Here is a 24,592-nt window from a genome sequence, read left to right as displayed (position 1 = left end):
AAAGACCAAAACCTCCAAGGACAAAGGTATTTGATAGTAGACATGGGGGTGGCGTGGGTGGGTGGGGGGAAGCCCAGACACTGGAAAATGAACGGCTGAATGGTAAATGACTTAGCATCTTGCGACATACAAAGTAAGGTCTGAGGAGGAGAGGTGTAATAAGCATCACCTAGGACCTTGTTATAAATACAAAATCTCAGGCTCCAACTTGGACCTGCTGAATCAAGCTGAATCTTTATTTTTATTATTATTTTTTTAACATTTATTCATTGTTTTTGAGAGACAGAGAAAGAGTGTGAGTGGGGCAGGGGCAGAGAGAGGGAGACACAAAATCCAAAGCAGGCTCCGGGCTCCGAGCTGCCAGCACAGAGCCCCACGCCAGCTCGAACTCATGAACCATGAGATCATGACCTGAGCTGAAGTCGGATGCTCAACCGACTGAACCACCCAGGCGCCCTAAGCTGCATTTTTAATAAAATCCTCAAATGAACCACATATACTGATAACAGACTGAGGACAGCTAGCAGTGGTGCAGGCACAGTGGAAACCTAATTGACACCTCAGGGCCCCTCAAAAGACTCAAGAACTGTTGGCTCAGGTAACTTTGGAAAGGGATGTAAAGATGGGGTTAAAAACTAGAGGACTATTTACAAATGAAAGAAACGATTGGATCCCAGATCCCTTCACGGACTCAGTGCAACAGATGACTGTCTCCATGGTCTCTGGAGTCTGGAAGGAGTTGAGAATGGAGGGATACCATGTTAAAAACACAAGAGATCAAGGAAAAATACACACATTAAAAGTTTGAGACCTCGGGGTGCCTGGGTGGCTCAGTTGGTTAAGCGCAGACTTCGGCTCAGGTCATGATCTCACTGTTCTTGAGTTCAAGCCCCACATCAGGCTCTGTGCTGACAGCTCAGAGCTTGGAGACTGCTTCAGATTCGGTGTCTCCCTCTCTCTCTGCTCCTTCCCCACTCGTGGTCTGTCTCTGTCTCTCAAAAATCAACAAACATATGGGGCACCTGGGTGGCTCAGTCAGTTGAGTGTCTGACTTCAGCTCAGGTCATGATCTCGTGGTTCGTGAGTTCGAGCCCCCGCATTGGGCTCTGTGCTGACAGCTTGGAGCCTGGAGCTGCTTCGGATTGTGTGTGTGTGTGTGTGTCTCTGCCCCTCCCTTTTCATGCTCTGTCTCTCAAAAATAAATAATAAAACAGGAGCTTCCGGGATGGTGAACACATCGGGGTTGTGGGGGAAGTGGCCCGCCTGGAAGGCCTTGGAGGCCACATGCCCTTTTCCTATGCCTCGCCCTAGGAAGCTCTTCCATTTGGCTGTTCCTGCATTATATCCTGTGATCTAGCTGCTTAAATCATTTTCAGTGCCTCTTGTGATGATGGCCATAAACTGCAGGAATGTTATTTCCCAGGTGCCAAAGAACCCAGTACGACGCTGGCTACCATGACTTCACAAGCAGCCACAGGACGAAGTCTTCAGGCTGGCCACCTCCCTCGGGAACCTGGGGCTTGAACCAGGTACCACCCTATGGATGGGAGATGACTGCGAACCGGGATGGCCGGGACTGCTTCATCAATCACATGACACAGGCCATCCCCTTTGATGACCCTCGGTTGGAGAGCTACCAAATCGTCCCTCCGGCCCCACGGAGTGTGGAGATGAGGAGGGACCCCGTGCTGGGGTTTGGTTTTGTGGCGGGGAGTGAAAAGCCAGTAGTCGTTCGCTCTGTAACACCAGGTGGCCCCTCCGAAGTCAAGCTGATTCCGGGAGATCAGATTGTAATGATTAATGATGAGCCTGTCAGCGCTGCGCCGAGGGAGCGGGTCATCGACCTGGTCAGAAGCTGCAAAGAATCAATCCTCCTCACTGTCATTCAGCCTTACCCTTCTCTCAAATCAGCATTTATTAGTGCTGCAAAAAAGGCAAGATTAAAGTCCAATCCAGTCAAAGTGCGATTCTCCGAGGAGGTCATCATCAATGGCCAAGTGTCGGAAACTGTTAAGGATAATTCACTTCTTTTTATGCCAAATGTTTTGAAAGTGTATCTGGAAAATGGGCAGACCAAATCATTTCGCTTTGACTGCAGCACCTCCGTAAAGGATGTCATCTTAACTCTTCAAGAGAAGCTCTCCATCAAAGGCATCGAACACTTCTCCCTCATGCTGGAGCAGAGGACGGAAGGGGCCGGAACCAAGCTGCTGTTGCTTCATGAACAGGAGACTCTAACTCAGGTGACACAGCGGCCCAGCTCCCATAAGATGAAGTGTCTTTTCCGCATTAGCTTTGTCCCGAAGGATCCAATTGACCTTTTACGGAGAGATCCAGTTGCTTTCGAGTATCTCTACGTTCAGAGTTGTAACGACGTGGTTCAGGAGCGATTTGGGCCCGAGCTGAAATACGACATAGCCCTGCGGCTGGCAGCCTTGCAAATGTACATCGCAACCGTCACCACCAAGCAAACACAGAAAATCTCCCTCAAATACATCGAAAAAGAATGGGGATTAGAGACTTTTCTTCCCTCTGCTGTGCTGCAAAGCATGAAAGAGAAGAACATAAAGAAAGCACTTTCACACCTTGTCAAAGCAAATCAAAACTTGGTACCACCGGGTAAAAAGCTCTCTGCACTGCAAGCCAAGGTCCATTATCTCAAGTTCCTCAGTGATCTTCGACTGTACGGGGGTCGCGTGTTCAAGGCAACATTAGTGCAGGCAGAAAAGCGCTCAGGAGTGACTCTTCTGGTGGGGCCCCGATATGGCATAAGCCATGTCATAAACACCAAAACCAATCTGGTGGCTCTTTTAGCTGACTTCAGCCACGTCAAAAGGATCGAGATGTTTACCGAGGAAGAAAGCTTGGTGAGGGTAGAGCTCCATGTGTTGGATGTGAAGCCCATCACGCTCCTGATGGAATCATCAGATGCCATGAACCTGGCCTGCTTAACCGCTGGCTACTACCGGCTACTTGTGGATTCCAGGAGGTCAATATTTAACATGGCCAATAAGAAAAACACAGGGACCCAGGAAACAGTGGACACCCAGTAAATGTGGCTGATGGACAGACACTAGCATTCAAACCAGAGCTGCTGACCCATGACAAACTTAGAATTATGGGGCGCCAGGGTGGCTCAGTCGGTTGAGCGCCCGACTTCGGCTCAGGTCACGATCTTGCAGTTCGTGAGTTCGAGCCCCACATTGGACTCGCTGCTGTCATCATGAAGCCCGCTTCGGATCCCTCTGTCCGCCCACCCTCCCTCTGCCCCTCCTCCACTTGTGCTCTCTCTCTCTCTCAAAAATAAATAAACATTAAAAATAAATAAATAAATAAATAATAAAACATTAAAAAAATTTTTTTAAATAAACAAACATTAAAAAAAAAAAAGCAGGGGCGCCTGGGTGGCTCAGTTGGTTAAGCGTCCGACTTCAGCTCAGGTCACAATCTCACGGTCTGAGTTCGAGCCCCGCATCGGGCTCTGTGCTGACAGCTCAGAGCCTGGACCCTGCTTTAGATTCTGTGTCTCCCTCTGTCTCTGCCCCTTCCCCGCTCATGCTCTGTGTCTCTCTGTCTCAAAAATAAGTAAAAACATTAAAAAAAAATTAAAAACAAAAAAAAGTTTAGACCTCTCTAGCCTTCTATTCCCCACTTGGATTTTAGGAATACTACTATCACAAAAAATATCTAATGATACTGACCTTGAATCTTCCCTAGGGAAACATCCTAGATAATTCAAAGAAAATCTCTATTAATGAGATGTCAACCCACAAGGAGAAAAAAAGACAACTTGGAGGAAACAGACACAATCAGTGTTAGAAGAAAACTTTATTTAGAAACTCATTGTTTTCAGGGAGAAAATACTGTGTCCATTAAAACAAAAAGACAGGCTTTTAAAACAATAAGAAAACAAAAAAGTGCTTTTGGAAAATAAAAATATGATCAAGGCAGAGAGGAGTTAAGATGGCAGAGCAGCATGGATATCCTCAGCTTTTCTCATCCCTGAAACACAGCCAGATCAGCACCAAACCATTTTGAACACCTACGAAATTTATCTGAGGAGGGGCGCCTGGGTGGCTCGGTCGGTTAATCGTCTGACTTCGGCTCAGGTCATGATCTCACGGTCCATGAGTTCGAGCCCCGTGTCAGGCTCTGTGGTGACAGCTCAGAGCCTGGAGCCTGTTTCAGATTCGGTGTCTCCCTCTCTCTCTGCTCCTCCCCTGTTCATGCTCTGTCTCTCTCTGTCTCAAAAATAAAATAAACGTTAAAAAAAATTTTTTTTTTAATTAAAATTAAAAAATAAAAAAGAAATTTATCTGAGGATTAACACAACAATCTGCATAACCTGAGCTACAGAACATGACAGGTACAGGATGCAGAGAGGTCAACCGGGGGAGAGAAAAGCCTCTGAGGGTAGGGAGCCGTTTTTGTGGAGAAGACAGTGAAAGGGAAAAGGAGGGAGTGCGGTGCATCGGGACTGTGCAAGAAAAGCACTCCCCCAAGGGGCGCCTGGGGGGCTCGGTCAGTTGAGCGGTTGACTGCGTCTCACGTCAAGAGCTCGCAGTTTGTGAGTCTGAACCCCACATGTCTCTGTGCTGACAACTCAGAGCCTGGAATCTGCTTCAGATTCTGTGTCTCCCTCTCTCCCCACCCCTCCCCTACTTGTACTCTGTATCTGTCTCTCTCAAAAATAAATTAAAAAGTTAAAAAAGAAAAAAGAAAAGCACTCCCTCAAAAGCAGCTAGAGAAAGGGTGAAAACACTCACAGGGGACTAGTCGAACAAGAAATCTGTTCCCCAAAACCACTGATGGGGAGAAAGGAGAGGGTTTCAATTCCACCAGAATTCTATAAACAGTGGAGCGCGGAGTCTGAAGTTTTGGAGCTCAGTGCCTGGCAGCGCTCTGGTGAGGAGGTACGGCGAATCTCCAGGAGCAGGCAGCAAGGTCTGAGGGGTACATGTACCACACAGGGAGAAGTGGTTCCCCTACTTGGAGTGATTTGGTGGAGGCCATAAAGCCTCCCCACAGGCAAAGATCCCAGCAGACCCCGGAGAGCAGCCACGTTTGCTGGTATTGGGACAAAGATGCCAGAGTGTGATAAAACCTGGAGCTAGCTGTGATTTTGGATTGCTGTAATCCCTGAAACTCTGCTGCTATGCGATCACACAAACGTTTTCTGGGGAAAGCTGGCATCCAGCCATTGCTCAGCGAGACCCTCTCCCAGAAAGTCGGCGTGGGTCCAAGCCACAGGGGTCTCTGAAGTGTGGGGTGTTGAAATACAATCCCAAGTGAGCTAAAACTCTGGAGGGAGGTGCCACCTGGCGGGCGGATGGCTTGGAAATGGACAGGGTAGAGTCAGGGATGGAGGCCTGAGACAAAAGAGGGGTGCTTGATCACGGGTAGGCCAGAGACTAGCGAGCTGGGGGAAGCCATTTCCACCTCTCCCAGGCACGTGCATGCACACATGCACACCACACTGATCCACCCCAGTAAGCTAAGCAGCACAACCTAGTGGAGAATGGAGCCATTACACCAAGCCCTGTCCAATTGTGCCTTCCAAGCACATCCCCTAGAAGAACAGCACGAGTCACTCCACCTGCTTAGGGTACAAACTATAGGACTAGAGAAGGCATAGTTTCAGTTCTAGGGGAAACTGGATGTAATTTCATTAGGGTTTCATTTTGTTTGCTGGTTCATTTACTCATTTTCTTAGCTTCTGTTTTTTGCTTAAATTTTTTTTTTCCTTTCCTCATTCTTGGATACAGAAAGGAATATTTATCTTTTTATTATTTTTTTACTTCCTTTTTTATTATTTTTAAAATTTCTTGTTCTATTTCATTTTCCTTTATTCTATTTTATAATTTAATTTTTAAAGTTTTCTTTTTTTTTTCTTTCCCTTTTTTCTCTGTTCTATTAAGATTCTTTCAACAAGAAGGGGCACCTGGGTGGCTCAGTTGGTTGGGTGTCAGATTTCAGCTCAGGTCATGATCTTGAGGTTCATGAGTTCAAGCCCCGCATCAGGCTCTGTGCTGACAGCTCACAGCCTGGAGCCTGCTTTGGATTCTGTGTCTCCCTCTCTCTCTGTCCCTCCCCTGCTCATTCTCTGTCTCTCCCTCTCTCAAAAATAAACAAACATTAAAAAAAAAGATTCTTTTGACAAGCAGACCAAAACACACCAAAGATCTAGCTTCCTTTATTTTTGTTTTTAATTTTAATTTTTTTATTTTATTAATTTTTTTTCTTCCTCCAAAATGACAAAATGAAGGAATTCACCCCAAAAGAAAGAACAAGAAGAAATGACAGCCAGGGGCTTAATCAACACAGATATAAGCAAGATGTCTGAACTAGAATAGGGAGAATCATGATATCAAGAATACTATCTGGGGTTGAAAAAAGCATAGAATTCCTTTCTGAGGAGATAAAAGAAATAAAATCTAGTCAGGACGAAATTAAAAATGTCACTGAGATGCAATCTCGATGAATGCCACGACGGCAAGGATGGACTAAGCAGAGCAGCGAATCATCAATTTAGATAATGAAGCAGAGAAAAAGAGGGAAACAAAGGCAAAAGATCACGATATAAGATTTAGAGAATTCAGTGACTTATTAAGGAATAACATCTGAATTATAGGAGTCCCAAAAGATAAAGAGAGAGAACAAGGGGGAGAAAGTTTATGTGAGTAAATTACAGTGGAAAACTTTCCTAATCTGGGTAAGGACACAGATATCAAAATCCAAGAAGCACAGAGAACTTCCATTACAGTCAATAAAAACCGACTATCACCAAGGCACGTCATAGTCAAATTCACAAAATACACAGACAAGAAAAGAATTATGAAAGGAGCAAGGGAAAAAAGTCCTTAAACTGTAAGGGAAGACAGATCAGGTTTGCAGCAGACCTATCCATGGAAAGTTGGCAGGACAGAAAGGAGTGGCAGGATATATTCAATGTGCTGAATCAGAAAAATATGCAGCCAAGAATTCTTTATCCAGCAAGGCTGTCATTCAAAGTAGGAGAGATAAAGAGTTTCCCAAACAAAAACTAAAGGAGTTTGTGATCACTAAACCAGCCCTGCAAGAAATTTTAAGGTGGACCCTTTGAGTGGAGAAAAGACAAAACAAAACAAGACCAAAAGCAACAAAGACTAGAAAGAATCAGAGACATCACCAGAAACAATAACAGGAAACACAATGGCGCTAAGTGCATATCTTTCAGTACTCACTCTAAATGTCAATAGACTAAATGCTCCAAACAAAAGACATAGGGTATCAGAATGGATAAGAAAACAAGACTCATCTATATGCTTACAAGACACTAATTTTATTTTATTTATTTTTTAAATTTTATTTATTATTTTTTAAAATTTATATCCAAATTAGTTAGCATATAGTGCAACAATGATTTCAGGAGTAGATTCTTCTGTGCACCTTACCCATGTAGCCCATCCCCCCCTCCCACAAACCCTGCAGTAACCCTCAGTTTGTTCTCCATATTTATGAGTCTCTTCTGTTTTGTCCCCCTCCCTGTTTTTATATTATTTTTGTTTCCCTTCCCTTCTCTTCATCTGTTTTCTCTTAAAGTCCTCATATGAGTGAAGTCATATGATTTTCATCTTTCTCTGACTAATTTCACTTAACATAATACCCTCCAGTTCCATCCATGTAGTTGCAAATGGCAAGATTTCATTATTTTTGATTGCCGAGTCATACACACACACACACACACACACACACACACACACACATACATACACACACACACACACACACACACACATACATACCACATCTTCTTTATCCATTCATCCATCAATGGACATTTGAGCTCTTTCCATACTTTGGCTACTGTTGATAGTGCGGCTATAAACATGGGGGTGCATGTGTCTCTTCGAAATAGCACACCTGTATCCCGTGGATAAATTCCTAGTAGTGTAATTGATGGGTCATAGGGTAGTTCTACTTTTAGTTCTTTTGAGGAACCTCCATACTATTTTCTAGAGTGGCTGCACCAGCTTGCATTCCCATACAAGAGACTCATTTTAGACCTAAAGACACCTTCAGATTGAAAGTAAGGGGATGGAGAACCATCTATCATGCTAATGGTCATCAAAAGAAAGCTGGAGTGCCATACTTATATCAGACAAACTAGATTTAAAATAAAGACTGTAACAAGAGACGAAGAAAGGCATTATATAAGAATTATGAGCTCTATCCACCAAGAAGATCTAACAATTATAAATATTTATGCCCACAACATGGAGGCACCCAAATACATATATCAATTAATCACAAACATAAAGAAACTCATTGATAATACCGTAACAGTAGGGGGCTTCAACACCCTATTTACAGGAAAGGATAGATCATCTGAGCAGAAAATCAACAAGGAAATAATGGCTCTGGATGACACAATGGAACAAATGGACTAAACAGATATATTCAGAATATTTCATCCTGAAGCAGCAGAATACACATTCTTCTCTAGTGCACATGGAACATTCTCCAGAACAGATCACATACTAGGTCACAAATCAGCTCCCAACAAATACAAAAAAAGACTATACCTTGTGTATTTTCAGACCACAGTGTTATGAAACTTGAAATCAACCACAAGAAAAAAATTCAAGTATACACATGAATACTTGTAGATTAAAGAACATCCTCCCAAAGAATGAATGGGTTAGCCAAGAAATCAAAGAGGAAATGAAAAAGTACATGGAAGCCAGTGGAAATGAAAACACGACAGCCCAAAACTTCTGGGATGCAGCAAAGGTGATCTTAAGAGGGAAGTATATAGTAATCCAGGCCTTCCTAAAGAAAAGTCTCAAATACACAACCTAAACTTACACTTAAAAGAGCTGGAAAAACAACAGGAAATAAAGCCCAAAACCAGCAGAAGGAGGGAAATAATAAAGATTAGAGCAGAAATCAATGATATCAAAGTAAAAACAAAAACCAAAAACCAAAAAAAATCAGATCAATGAAACCAGGAGCTGGTTCTTTGAAAAAATTAACAAAATTGATAAACCACTAGCCAGACTGTTCAAAAGGAAAAGGAAAGGACCCAAATATATAAAATCACAAAAGAGGAGAGATCACAACCAACACCACAGAAGATAATATTATAAGCAATTATATGCCAACAAATCGGGCAATCTGGAAGAAAAGGACAAATTCCTAGAAACATGTACACTACCAAAACTGAAACAGGAAGAAATAGAAAATCTGAACAGACCCATAACCAGTAAAGACATTGAATCAGTAATCAAAAATCTCCCAACAAACCAGAGTCCAGGATGGCTTTCCAGGGGAATTCTACCAAACATTTACAGAAGAGTTAAGATATATTATTTTGAAGCTGTTCTAAAAATAGAAATGGAAGGAAAACTTCCAAACTTATTCTATAAGGCCAGCATTACTTGATTTCAAAACTAGACAAAGACCTGACTAAAAAGGAGAACTACAGACCAATTTCTCTGACGACCTTGGATGCAAAAATTCTCAACTTACTAGCAAACCAGATCCAACAATACATTAAAAGAATTATTCACCACGATCAAGTGGGATTTATACCTGGGATGCAGGGCTGGTTCAACATCTGCTAATCAATGTGATACACCACATTAATGAAAGAAAGGATAAGAACCACATGATGCTCTCAATGGATGCAGAGAAAGCATTTGGCAAAATACAGCATCCTTTCCTGATAAAAACCCCCAAGAAAGCAGAGATAGAAGGATCATACCTCACGATCATAAAGGCCATATACGAAAGACCCACCACTAATATCATCCTCAACAGGGAGAAACTGAGAGCATTCTCCCTAAGATCAGGAACACGACAAGGATGTCTACTCTCACCACTGTTCTTCAATATAGTGTTGAAAGTCCTAGCCTCAGCAATCAGACAACACAAAGAAATAAAAGGCATCCAAACTGGCACGGAGAAAGTTGAACTTGCCCTCTTCACAGATGACAGGATACTCTATGTGGAAAATCCAAAAGACTCCACCAAAAAACTGCTAGAACTGATACACAAATTCAGCAGAATCACGGGATATAAAAATGAATGTACAGAAATTGGTTGCATTTTCATTCACCAATAATGAAGCAGCAGAAAGAGAAATCAAGGAATTGATCCCATTTACAATTGCACCAAAACCCATAAAATGCTTAGGAATAAACCTAACCAAAGAGGGGAAAAATCTATACAATGAAAACTATACAAAGCTTATGAAAGAAATTGAAGAAGACACACAAAAAAATGGAAAAACATTCCATGCTGATGGACTGGAAGAACAAATATAGTTAAAATGTCAATACTACCCAAAGCAATCTACATATTCAATAAAATCCTTATCAAAGTAACACCAGCATTCTTCACAGAACTAGAACAAACAATCCTAAAATTTGTATGGAAGCAGAAAAGACCCCAAAAAGCCAAAGCAATCCTGAAAAAGAAAACCAAAACAGGAGGCATCACAATCCTGGACTTCAAGATGTATAACAAAGCTGTAATCATCAAGACAGTATGGTGCTGGCACAAGGACACATAGATCAATATGATCAGAATAGAGAACCCAGAAAGGGACCCACAAATGTATGGTCAACTAATCTTCGACAAAGCAGGAAAGAATATCCAATGGAAGAAAAACCAGTCTCTTCAGCAAATGGTGCTGGGAAAACTGGACAGCGACATGCAGAATGAATGTGGACCACTTTCTTACACCATACACAAAAATAAACTTAAAATGGATGAAAGATCTAAACGTAAGACAGGAAGCCATCAAAATACTAGACAAGAAAACAGGCAACAAGCTCTTTGACCTCAGCTGCAGGAACTTCTTACTTGACACGTCTACAGATGCAAGGGAAACAAAAGCAAAAGGAACTACTAGGACCTCATCAAGATAAAAAGCTTCTGCACAGCAAAGGAAACAATTAGCAAAACTAAAAGGCAACTGATGGAATGGGAGAAGATATGTGCAAAGGACACATCAGATAAACGGTTAGTATCCAAAGTCTATAAAGAATTTATCAAACTCAACACCCAAAAAAACCCAAATAATCCAGTGAAGAAATGGGCAAAAGACATGAATAGACGCTTTTCCAAAGAAGACACCCAAAGAAGACTGGCTAATAGACACATGAGAAAATGCTCAACATAACTCATCCTCAGGGAAATACAAATCAAAACCACAATGAGATACCACCTCACACCTGTCAGAATGGCTCAATGAACAACTCAGGCAACAACAGATGTTGGTGAGGATGTGGGGACAGAGGAACCCTTTTGCACTGCTGGTGGGAATGTAAACTGGTACAGCCACTGTGGGAAACAGTATGGAAGTTTCTCAAAAAAATTAAAAACAGAACTACCCTATGACCCTGCAATTGCACCACTAGGTATTTATCCAAAGGGTACAGGAGTGCTGATTCGAAGGGGCACGTGCATCCCAAAGTGTATAGCAGCAGCACTGACGATAGCCAAAGTGTGGAAAGAGCCCAAGTGTCCATCGACAGATGAATGGATAAAGATGTGGTATATACACAATGGATTATTACTCAGCGATCAAAAAGAATGAAATCTTGCCATTTGCAACAACATGGATGGAATGAGAGTGTATTATATGCTAAGCGAAATAAGTCAGTCAGAGAAAGACAAATACCATATGATTTCACTTAGATGTGGAATTTAAGATACAAAACAGATGACCCTAAGGGAAGGGAAGCAAAAATAATATAAGAACAGAGAGAGAGACAAAAACCATAGAAGACTCTTAAATACAGAGAACAAACTGAGGTTTGCTGGAGGGGTTGTGGGTGAGGGAATGGGCTAAATGGGTGACGGGCATTAAGGAGGAAACTTGTTGGGATGACCACTGGGTGTTATATATAAGTGATGAATCACTAAACTCTATTCCTGAAATTATTATTACACTGTTAATTTGGATTTAAATGTTTTAAAAAGTAAATAATAAAAAAATTAAAAACATAATCATGGCAGAAATGATAAGCTGAACAAGAGCTAGAAAATTCAGAGAATTCCCCCAAAACTTAGAAGAAGATAAAGGCCAAGAAAATTAGAGAACCAATCCAGTAGGTGCAAAATCTCAATAATGGGGTCACAGAAAGAAAATGAACTGGAGGGTAAGAAATCAAAGAAAAGACTAACATTTTCTAGAATGAGAGTCCATCAGTGCCCACCTCGCTGGAAGAAAACAGACCCACACTGAGACACATCATTGGAAATTTCGAAACAGTGGCCACAAAGCAATTACTAGCTTTCCAACAGAGAAACAAAACAAAACAAAACAGGTTTCATATAAAGAAATGAGAGATGGAATGGATCTCTTGAAAACAGGTAAATTTAGGGAAAGAATAAGACATTTACTCTGCCCCATGTGAGATGTACCACTGGGGAACCAAGTAGTAGATGAGAAGTATCCCTTAAAGGGGGTTTCAACTTGCAAAATGAAAAACTGGAGACTTAGAATTCCATCATTTTGCCACCAGCTCTTCCCAACCTCCCACCCATGAGTTAACAGGTGTGAGCATTAAGCACTTATTGCCATCATCATCACAACAGGAGAAAACTAGACATTCTGTACCTCCTACAGACTGAAACTGAGTCTGATAAAATCTCTAGATCAGCTGCCAATTTGCAAAAAATACAGAGGACACAAAAGCAACACAAACATCAACAACTGAATAGATAAAAAGTGGTGTACTCACACAGTGGAATATTACTCAGCAATAATAATAATAATAATAATAATAATAATAATAATAATAAAAATAAAGTATCAAACTTGCAACAACACAGATGAATCTCAAAATAATTAAGATGAATGAAAAGAGGCCAGGCCAAAAGAAACAAAAAGTACACACTGCATGATTCCATGTAGAAAATCTTAGAAAATACAAACTTGTCTATACTAAGAGAAAGCAGATCATTAGTTGCAGAGGAGACAGGGAGAGGCAAGAGGAAAAAATTACAAAGGGACGCAGGGAACTTTTGGGAGTGGTAGTTGTGTTTAATATCCTGATGCTGGTGATCTTTTCATGGGTACAGACATATGGCAAAAGGCATCACATTGTACACATTAAGTATGTGCCGTTTATTGTATGTCAACTGCCCTTCAATAAAGCTGTTTTTAAAAAAGGAAAGAAACACTGAGGACAGCTGTACTGTGAGTGTGTAATCAGCAAAATCACACTGGAAAACTCTGAAGCTCAAATGGTTCAGTTCTTCAGTATAAGAACAAAGGAAACAAGGAATGGAGAAGAAGTCTATAGAGTAAAAAAGAGACTTAAGATCTCAAATAATTTTTGACTTCAGCTCAGGTCATGATCTCAAGGTCTGTGAGTTTGAGCCCCGTTTTGGGCTCTGTGCTGACAGCAGAGCCTGGAGCCTGCTTGGGATTCTGTGTTTCCTTCTCTCTCTGCCCCTCCCTTGCTCATGCCCTGTCTCCCTTTGTCTCTCAAAAAAAAAGGACTCAAACAATTTTTTTAAAAGAGTAAATAAGACTAAATCAAATTCTCCAGGGATACACTTGGGGTGATAAAATGATCTTTTAGAGATGCAAGAAAGTGACTGTTCAAGGAGCTGTTACTTTGGGGGAAGGGGGCCAGGAATGGGAGAGGTCACAAAGAAGGGCTATACAGGGCAGAGGCCTAGTTCTGACCGCTGGTTACAAGGGAGTTTGCTGTATAATTCCGTAAGCTCTACATTTTTGTGTATGGCTTTCTGTATCTGTACTTTATTTTTTTAAAAATAAATGTAAAACAAAAGAACGATAATGGAATCGGGCCCCTCAGCAACACTGGAAGCCAGAGATACCTTTAACTCTAAAGGATAAGTTCATCCAAAAAAAAAAAAAAAAAAACCCCAAAACCCAAAAACCTTCTGGGCATAAAAACCACAGGAAAAACCTAACGCAGAGAACAAACTGGGGGAAAAAACCCAAACATTGTAAAATATTAATCTCCCTATATAAAGAACTCTTGGAAATCAAAAAAGAAATCTAAGGCCAGTAGTGAAATTGTAAAACGAGCAGGGGATCTGCTCTGAAGAGACAATTCACGCACACGAATAATAAAATGGGCTGTTAAACATATGAAAAGATGGTCAGCATTACTTACAAAAAAGAAAAACAACAATTTAAACTATGCTGTTTGCCTCTTAAAAACTATACTGTTTTGCCTCCAATTCATCAACAGAGTATCTGTGAGGCTGTTGGAATGTAACTGGTAGGTAGAATTTGGCTTTATACATCAAAATTACAAAACACACCAACGTTCTTCGACCCAAAAATTCCACTCCTAAAGGATTCATCTTATAAATTTACTTGTGTGAATGAAAAATTAGTGTATAAGATTTATGCACAGAAGTACTGTTCATGAGAAGAAAGGGATGCAAACAATCTAAATGTCTATCAATAAGCAAACCGTTAAATAAACTATACACCTAACCAATGCAATACTATGCAGCCATCTTTCAAAAATGAGGAAACTCTCCACACACTGATATGGGCAAGTCTCCAAGATACACACACTATTAAGGAAAAAGCAAGACACAGAACAGTACATAAAACATATCATTATTTGTGTAAAAGGGGAGAGAAAAAGGATATACAGGAAAAAATATATTCCATGGGGCACCTGGGTGGCTCATTCAGTTAAGCATCCAACTTCAGCTTAGGTAATATCCTGCAGTTCAGGACGAGTCCTGCACAGGGCTCTGTGCTGACAGCTCAGAGCTTGGAGCCTGCTTCAGATTCTGTGTCTCCCTCTCTCTCTGCCCCTCCCCTACTCTCTCTCTCTCTCTCTCAAAAATAAATAAAAACATTTACATATACATATATATTCCATGTATGCGTAACGAAACTATGGAATGACACTTCAGAAGTTAGAAACGGTTACAGAGGTTCGTGTAGGTTAGGAACTTGGCAGATGGGGTCATGGATGGGATGGAGACTCCCAATATATACGTTTTCCCTACTACAAAAGTTTTCCTAACCACATGAATGTATTACGTATTCAAAAAATTAAATATACTAAATAAGGAAAAACTAAGTTATTTACAAATTGGTAAAACTTTCAACTATACACATGGTTTAAGTACTAGCTTAAAAAGCTTTTAAGTCTTTAATGAAATCATTAATTTGCAACGTAGAATTCTATACCAAGCTTAATGGTCAATTAAGTATAGACATAAAGCAAAGCCATTTTTAGGTATGTGAGGTCTCAAAATGTTTGCATCACGTGAAGTTCTTAGGAAGCCAAGAGAAGGCATACCCCTTCAAAACAAGAGACTAAACTAAAAAAGAGAAAGATATACAATTCAGCAAACAGAGAATGCATTCGAAGAGGGGAAGAAGGATCCCTAGCTGGGAAGAAAGGTGTATTTATACACCAGTTATAGAACACACCATCTAAATCAGAGTAGAGCATATTTCTAGGAGAAAATGAAAATTCCAAATACTTTTGAATGTACTTGAAGAGATTTACAGAATAGGGAAGAGTTTATGATTGAATTAGTGATAAACATAAAGAAATAAAGAAGAAAAAAGATGAAAGGAAAACAAAAAAGTTGTTCAGGAAAGGATATGCAACTGTAATCATACATATGACATTGGTTAGCTGTGGGTGGTTTTCGCAGAGTTCTATAAATGTTAACACTGGATATGGCTCTAACTGTAAATCTTTTTCTTTTAATTTTTAAATGTTTTATTTATTTTTAAGACAGAGGCAGAGCATGAGTGGGGATGGGGCAGAGAGAAGAGGGAGACACAGAATCTGAAGCAGGCTCCAGGCTCTGAGCTGTCAACACAGAGCCCAACCCGGGGCTCAAACTCACGAACTTTGAGTTTCTGATTTACTACACTGACACAATTGCCAACAGAAATAAAGGGCAACATTTCTTTCCCACTTTTTGTCTCTAGACCATATGCCATTATGGTGTAGTCAGAGAACTGTGTTGAAAGTTACCTGACTTCCTGTTTTGTTTTGTTTTTTTTTAATTTATATATTTTGAGAGAAAGTGCGAGTGAAAGAGAGCGTGTGCATGGCAGAGGAAAGTCAGAGAGAGGGAGACAGAATCCCCAGCAGACTCCTCACTGTCAGCTCAAAGCCCAATGTGGGCTCAATTTCATGAACCAGGACATCATGACCTGCGCCAAAATCAAGAGTCAGACATTTAACAGACTGAGCCACCCAGGCACCCCCAATTTTTTTTAAACTCTGTGTTTATATAATCAATTTGTTTTTGATTATCAGTTGCTCTTTGATATTCAATTACAAGATTTGCTTTGTTTTCATTACACTTAATTTTATGTAATTGAATATGTAAAATATTTACATGGCTCAAAGTCAAAACTACGTACAAAGGGAGACTCAGAAAAGTCCTATTTCCATCCTTATCCTCCTTCAACCACGCCCACCACCCACTTACAACCTGTTTCTGGTTTATAGTTTCTAAGCATCTTCTACAAAAATGACCTGTGGAGGTATTTCCTCTGGAAAAATTACTAGAAGTGCAACTGTTAGGTCAAAGGGGAAATGTTCATATATTTTTGTTAGCTATCACCAAATTCTCCATAGTGACTGCTGACGTCCATTCTTTTTTTTTCCTCACCACAATAACTCATCATTTGTTACTATATGACACTGTCACTCTATTATTAAATACACACATTACTTTGTAACTGGAAGTTTGTTCTCTTAATCCTCTTTACCAATTTTGCCCATTGCACCACCCATCTCCCATCTGGCAACAACCAGTTTGTTCTCTGTATTTAAGGGTCTGTTTTTTGTTTTGTGTTTTAGATTCCACATAGAAGTGAAATCACATGGTATGTGTCTTTGTCTGACTTATTTCAAATACCCTCTAGGTCCATCCATGTTGTCACAAATGGAAAGATTTCTACGGCTGAGTAATATTTTCATTGTGTGTGTATATGTATGTATACATACACCTTCTTTACTCATTCATCTATCTTTGGACACTAAGTTGCTTCCATATCTTGGCCATTGTAAATACTGCTGCAATAAACATAAGGGTGCATACATTTTGAATTCGTTTTCATTTTCTTTGGGTAAATACCCAGTATTGGAATTGCTGGATCAGATGGCATTTCTAATTTTACTTTTTTTCAGAAAACTTCTGTATGGTCTTCCACAGTGGCTGCACTAGTTTGCACTTCCACCAACAGCACACATGGGCTCCCCTTTCTCCACATCCTCACCAATATTTGTTGTTTCCCATGGGTTTGCTTTTAGCCATCCTGATTGCTGGAAGTGATATCTGTGGTTTTGAGTTGCATTTCCCTGATCATAAGTGATAGCATCTTTTTATGTGTCTGTTGGCCCTCTGTATGTTTTCTTTGGAAAAATGTCTGTTCAGGTGCTGTCTTTAATTTCTTTTGTCAATGTCTTATACTTTTCAGAGTATAGGTCTTTCGTCTCCTTGGTTAAATTTACTCCTAGGTATTTTACTCTTTTTGGTGCAGCTGCAAATGGGATTTTCTTAATTTATTTCTACAACTTCATTATTAGTGTATAGAAATACAAAACATTTCTGTATATTAATTTTGTATCCTTCAACGTTACTGATTTCGTTTACTCTAATAGTTTTTGGTGGCATCTTTAGGGCTTCTAATACATAGTATCATGTCATCTGCTTTAGGGCTTCTAATACATAGTATCATGTGACTGTTTTACTTCTTCCTCACCAATTTGGATGCCTTTAATTTCTTTTTCTTGTCTGACTGCTGTGGCTAGGACTTCAAGTTCTATGTTGAAAAAAGATGGTGTGGGGCGCCTGGGTGGCACAGTCGGTTAAGCGTCCGACTTCAGCCAGGTCACGATCTCGCGGTCCGTGAGTTCGAGCCCCACGTCAGGCTCTGGCCCGATGGCTCGGAGCCTGTTTCCGATTCTGTGTCTCCCTCTCTCTCTGCCCCTCCCCCGTTCATGCTCTGTCTCTCTCTGTCCCAAAAATAAATAAAAAACGTTGAGAAAAAAAAAAAAAAGAAAAAAGATGGTGAGAGTAGACATCCTTGTCTCATTCCTGATCTTACAGGAAAAGCCCCCAGTTTTCCCCCATTAAGTATGATGTTAGCTGTGAGTTTTTCATATATGGTCTTTATGATGTTGAGGTATGTTCTCTCTACACCTATTTTGTTGAGGGTTTTTATCACCAATGAATGTTGTACTTTGTCAAATGCTTTGTCTGCATCTATTGAAGTATGTTTTTTTCTATTCTTATTCTTGTTAATGTGATGCATTACAATGATTGACTTGCAAATATTGAAACACCCTCACACCTGGAATAAATCCCAATTCATTGTGGTGAGTGATCTTTTTAATGTATTACAATTATCTTTGCTATTATTTCATTGAGTTTTACATCTATGTCTATCAGGGATACTGGCCTATAGTTTTGTTTTGTTTGTAGGGTCTTTGACTAGTTTTGGTATCAGGCTAATGCTGACCTCGTAGAATGAATTTGGAAATTTTTCTCCCTCTTTTATTTTTTGGAATAGTTTAAGATGAATAGTTGTATTAACTCTTCTTTAAGTGTTTGGTGGAATTCAACTGTGAAGCTACCTGATCCTGGACTTTTGTTTCTTGGCAGTTTTTTTGATGACCAATTCATTTTTTTAAATGTTTATTTTATTTTGAAAGGGGTGGGGGAGAAGGTGAGGGGCAGAGAGAGAGAGAGAGAGAGAGAGAGAGAGAGAGAGCGCCAGAGAATCCCAAGCAGGCTCTGCGCCATTAGTGCAGAGCCCGATGCAGTGCTCGAACCCACAAACTGTGAGATCATGGCCTGAGACAAAATTAAGAGTTGGGACACTCAACTGACTGAGCCACCCAGGTGCCCCTGTAACCAATTCACTTGTTACTAGTAATCAGTCTGCTCAAATTTTCTATTTCTTGATTCAGTTTTGGAAGAGTGTCTGTTTCCAGGTATTTATCCATTTCTTCTAGGTTGCCCAATTTGTTGGCATATAATTTTTCACAGCATTCTCTTATAACCACTTGCATTTCTGTGGTGTTGGTTTTATTTCTCCTTCTCATAACTGATTTTATTTAAGTTCTCCACTTTTTTTTCTTGGTGAATCTGGTTAAAGGTTTATCAACTTTGTATATCTTTGTCAAACAACCAGTTCTTGGTTTCACCAATATTTTATTTGTTTCTTTTTTTTTTTAGTCTCTAGTTCATTGTTTTCATTCTAATTTTATTTTCTTTCTTCTACAACACTTTGTGGTGTTATTTGTTCTTTTTTCTCTAGTTCCTTTAGGTACAAGGTTAGATTGGTTATTTGAGATTTTTCTTGTTTCTTGAGATAAGCCTGTATTGGTATAAACTTCCCTTTTAGGAACTGGTTTTGTTGTGTCCTAAAGATTTTGGGCCATTATGTTTCATTTCTAGTTGTCTCCATTTATTTTTTAACTTCTTTCTTTGTTGACCCTATTGGTTGTTCAGTATCATGTTTTAGTTTTTATTTGTGTTTTTCTAGTTTTTTTTCTTATAATTGATTTCTAGGCTCATACCATTGTGGTCAGAAAAGATATTTGATATGATTTCAATCTTATTAAGTGTATTTTATTATCTTTTTTTGCCTCTATCCCCAATGTGGGGCTCAAACTCTTGACCTTGAGATCAAGAGTTGCATGCTCTACCAACTGAGCCAGCCAGGCATCCCTGATTTCCATCTTTCTTAAACTTATTGAGACTTGTTTTGTGACCTAAAACATGTAATCTATGCTGGAGAATGTTCCATGTGCACTTGAATGTGTATTTGGTTTGGACAAAATGTTCTTTTTTTAATGTTTATTTATTTTTGAGACAGAGGGAGACAGAGCATGAGTGGGGGAGGGACAGAGAGAGAGGGAGACACAGAATCTGAAACAGGCTCCAGGCTCTGAGCTGTCAGCACAGAGCCCAATGTGGGGCTTGAACCCATGAACCGTGAGATCATGACCTGAGCCGAGGTCGGATGCTTAACTGACTGAGCCACCCAGGTGCCCCAACAAAATGTTCTTTATAGATCTGTTAATTCCATCTGGTCTGTATGTATCATTCAAAGCCATTGTTTCCTTGTTGATTTTCTGTCTGAATGATCTTTGTAAGTGGGGTGTTAAAGTCCCCTACTATTATCTTATTACTCTCAATTTCTTTCTTTATATTAATATTTGTTTTATGTATTTAGGTGCTCCTATGTTGAGTGCATAGATATTTACAATCATTATATCCTCTTGGATTGATACCTTTATGATTATGTAATGCCCTCGTCTCTTACAGTCTTTATTTTAAAGTCCATTTTCTCTGATTTAAGTTGCTACCTCAGCTTTTTCTTCCATGGAGAGTATCTTCTTCCATCTCTCCACTGTCAGTCTGTGTGTGTCTTTAGGTCTTACGTGAGTCTCCTGCAGGCAGCATATAGATGTTTATCTGTTCAGTTACCTTATGTTTTTTGATGGGAACATTTAGTGTATTTAAACTTAAAGTAATTATTGATAGGTATATACTTATTTCATCTTGTTCATTGTTTTCTGGTTATTTTTCTAGTTCTTCTCTGTTCCTTTCTTCTCTTGCTCTCTTCTCTTGTGGACTGATAGCTTTCTTTAGTGTTATGCTTGGATTCCACTTTTTTTTTTTAATGTATCTATTATAGGTTCTTGATCTGTGGTTGCCATTGGGTTCATATATAACATTCTATGTGTATAACAGTCTATATTAAATTAATGGCCACTTAAATTCAAACACATTCTAAAAGCACTAAACTTCTACTCCCTCCTCCACAATGTATGTATATGTTGCCATATTTTACATCTTTTTATTTTGTGTACCCCTTGACTAATTTATTTTAGATAGAATTGATTTTACTACTATAGTGTTTTAACCTCCATACCTGGCTTTGTTGGTGGTGAATCTACCTTTACTATAGGTCTGCTTTTACCTGTGAATTTTTTCCTTTCATAATTTTCCTCTATTTATGCAGTATGATGTCACAAAGTTCCCTTAATATTTTCTCATTTTTTATTCTTTTTTCTTTTGGCTGTTCAGCTTGGCTGCTTTCCGTTACCCTTTCTTTCAGATTGCTAACCCTTTCTTTTATATTTTCTAATCTGCTATGGATTCCTTCATCTGTATTTTTCATTTCAGTTATTGCATTCTTCAGCTCTGACTGGTTCTTGTTTATATTTTCTATCTTTTTGTTGAAGTTCTGAGTTCATTCATCCATTCTTTTCCCAAGTCCAGTGAATATCTTCATGACCATTACTTTGAACTCTTTATCAGGCATATTTTTTACCTCCATTTCATTTAGCTTTTTTTCAATGATTTAGTCTTGTGCTTTTATTTGGGACAGAGGAATATGTTTTGTCTAACTCTCTGTCTACTCTTTGTGTAACTCTTTGTCTAACTCTCATTTTGTCTAAGTCTCTGATTACTATCTAACTCTGTGTGTGAGCTAGGTCAGTTCCTAGTCTTGAAAGGAATGGCCTTGTGTAGAAAGGTCCTGTGGTTCCCCATAGCATGATCCCCACTAATCACCATACCAGTTCTCCAGGGGTATCCCCTTTGTGGGCTGCATCAACCTTCCCGTTCTGACTGTATCACGATTGCTGTGGACATGCTGGTGGATGGGGCTAGCCTTCAGCCCAGCTGGCTGCAATGACCTGCTTCACCTACTATGAGTGCACTGGGCACAGTTTACTCCCCATGCTGTTGAAAGGACCAACTGCAGCTATGGTAGGCTCACTGATGGCTAGGGCCCACACTCAGCCCAGGTATCTGTAATTAACCTCTGCCACAGCTGCAGGCACAATGAAAGGCAGAGTTTGCTCCCTGCTCAGCTACCTAAGAGACTTGGCTGCAGGAACTGAGGGTATGCAAGTATGTGGAGTTATTTCCTCTGTCTCCCTAGGGTATGAGTCACTTTGCAGTGGTGCCTGCAAAGGTGCGTGGGTTGGGTGGGGTTGGTCTGTGGGGGGATCTCTGGGCCAGAGCACACAGTGCCAGCAAGACAGATGGAAAGTGTTGGAAGTGGCTCCTGCACTGCTCTGGAAAACAGTGTGGGGTTCTTCAAAAAATTAAAAATAGAACTACCCTACAACCCAGCAATAGCACTACTAGGAATTTATCCAAAGGATACAGGAGTGCTGATGCATGGGGCACATGTACCCCAATGTTTATAGCAGTGCTTTCAATAATAGCCAAATTATAGAAAAAGCCCAAATGTTTTTTTTTTGGGCACCTGGGTGGCTCAGTTGGTTAAGTGTCCAACTTCAGCTCAGGTCATGATCTTGCCGGTCCATGAGTTCAAGCCCCGCATCGGGCTCTGTGCTGATAGCTCAGAGCCTGGAGCCTGCTTCTGATTCTATGTTTCTCTCTCTCTGCCCCTCCCCCACTCACCCTGTCTCTCTCTCAAAAATAAATAAAACGTTTAAAAAAATTTTTTTAAAAGATGTGGTTTATATATACAATAGAACACTACTTGGCAAGAGAAAGAATGAAATCATGCCATTTGCAACAACGTGGATGGAACTGGAAGGCATTACACTAAAAGAAATAAGTCAGAGAAGGACAGATATCATATATTGTCACTCATATGTGGAACTTGAGAAAGTTAACAGAAGACCATGGAGGAAGGGAAGGGGGAAAATAGTTTCAAATGGAGAGGGAGGCAAACCATAAGAGACTCTTAAATACAGAGAACTGAGGGTTATGGGGGAGAGGGGGAGGGGAAAATGGGTGATGGGCATTGAGGAGTGCATTGAGGAGGGCACTTGTTGGGATGAGCAGTGGGTGTTGTATGTAAGTGATGAATCACGGGAATATACCCCCCAAACCAGGAGCATACTGTATACACTGTATGTTAGCTAATTTGACAATAAACTGTATATTAAAAAAAAAGAAAAGAAAAGAAATAAAGCAGCCCAGATCTTGGGGGGGGGGGGGGGGGGGGGGAGTGGCTCCTACAAGTGTCTGGCTATCTAGGCTAAGGGAAGGCAAGAAAAATGGTGCCCACCAGCACTTTTGTTCCAGGAGAAATCTCCTGCAGATTTCTGCCCCCACAGCACATGTTATAAAATTAGTCAATGAATCTGCTTCATGCATACCCCAGGTGCTTTTCAAACTGCGCTTCTGTGCTGGGTCTCTGGGCAAGCTATTTAGCATGCTGGCTCTTTAAGAGCAAGGGCTTGGTTTCCTGTCACCCACTGGCTCTTCCAGAGTTAAGCCAAGGCTAATTTTCAAAGCCATGTTAAAGGGACTTGTCTTCTCAGTGAGGGTCCCCAGGGACAAGGTGCTCAGTGTGGGGTCGGATTCCCTCAGTCTTCCATGCTTATGATGTCCCTCCCGTCTACAGTTAGTCAGGCCAGGGAGTTTGGCTTTAGACTGCAATTCCAACCATCTAACCCTTTTCCATACTGCCTTCTGTCTACAACTAGCAGATCTGTTCTGCCAATCTTCACGTTGTTTTCAGAGTTACTTGCGTAGATGTAATTATTGCCTCAGTGTGTCTGTAGGACGAGGTGAGCTCAGGAGCCTTTAATTCTGCCATCTTTCCCCTTTCTGACCCTCATTCTTGAATGATGGCTTAACTAGTACTGAATTCTAAGTTGAAATATTGGTCTCCTATGTTCTAAATTCTACTGTTGATGAGAAACCTGCTGTCAATTTAGCTGTTGTTTCTTAGAGGTATGGCAGACACTGTTAGCAACTCTCAAAATATATGTCCCCTTCCTTTTCGAAGCACCTATATTTATCCAGGAAACTCCCTTGCCGTTCGGTATGGACACGTAACTGATATCTAGCCAAAGGAATGTGAGCATGTGTGATATTCACCACTCCTGGGCTGAGCTCATTCCCCCTTCCTGGACAACCAGAGCAACTCTGAAGAACACATGGTGAAGGCAGCACAACTACCATCAGGTGGGTCCCTGAGTGCACAGAGCCACCCAATGACCTGAAATACCCACCCAGGACTGGGACATGAAAGAAAGAAACTTGTACTAGATTTGAGCCATTACAATTTTGGTTTATTTTTACAGCATTTTAGCCCATCCTACTTAATATAAAATACTTCTTTTTTTTTTTAGTTTTAAGTTCATTTATTTTGAGAGAGACTGTGAGTGGTAGAGGGGTACAGAGAGAGGGAGAGAGAAAGGAAGAGAGAAGGAGGGAGAGGGAGAGAGAAGGAGGGAGAGGGAGAGAAGGAGGGAGAGGGGGAGAGAAGGAGGGAGAGGGAGAGAGAAGGAGGGAGAGGGAGAGAGAAGGAGGGAGAGGGAGGGAGAAGGAGGGAGAGGGAGGGAGAAGGAGGGAGAGGGAGGGAGAAGGAGGGAGAGGGAGGGAGAAGGAGGGAGAGGGAGGGAGAGGGAGAGAGAAGGAGGGAGAGGAGGGAGAGGGAGGGAGAGGGAGAGAGAAGGAGGGAGAGGGAGAGAGGAGGGAGAGGGAGAGAGAAGGAGGGAGAGGGAGAGAGAAGGAGGGAGAGGGAGAGGGAGAGGGAGAGAGAAGGAGGGAGGGAGAGGGAGAGAGGGGAAGAGACAGAGAGAGAATCCCAAGAAGGCTCCACACTGTCAGT

At 40.8% G+C, this 24,592-nt stretch overlaps 2 protein-coding genes across 5 annotated transcripts in view; one reads left to right on the top strand and one right to left on the bottom strand.

The window, feature by feature from the left end:
- Positions 1–24,592, bottom strand: part of GPR160 (G protein-coupled receptor 160) — a 58,605-nt gene that overhangs the window by 13,666 nt on the left and 20,347 nt on the right. The gene's annotated exons all lie outside the window — the stretch shown is intronic.
- LOC131512153 (FERM and PDZ domain-containing protein 4-like) lies at positions 1,476–3,272 on the top strand. The gene has a single exon (XM_058730473.1). It carries the CDS (start codon positions 1,551–1,553, stop codon positions 3,051–3,053), a length of 1,503 nt encoding a protein of 500 aa, XP_058586456.1. The 5' UTR covers positions 1,476–1,550; the 3' UTR covers positions 3,054–3,272.

This window comes from Neofelis nebulosa, chromosome 5 (assembly GCF_028018385.1).
Source record: "Neofelis nebulosa isolate mNeoNeb1 chromosome 5, mNeoNeb1.pri, whole genome shotgun sequence".
NCBI lineage: Eukaryota > Metazoa > Chordata > Mammalia > Carnivora > Felidae > Neofelis > Neofelis nebulosa.
The sequence above is the reverse complement of the archived record's forward strand: the minus strand, read 5'-3'. Positions and strand labels throughout refer to the sequence as shown.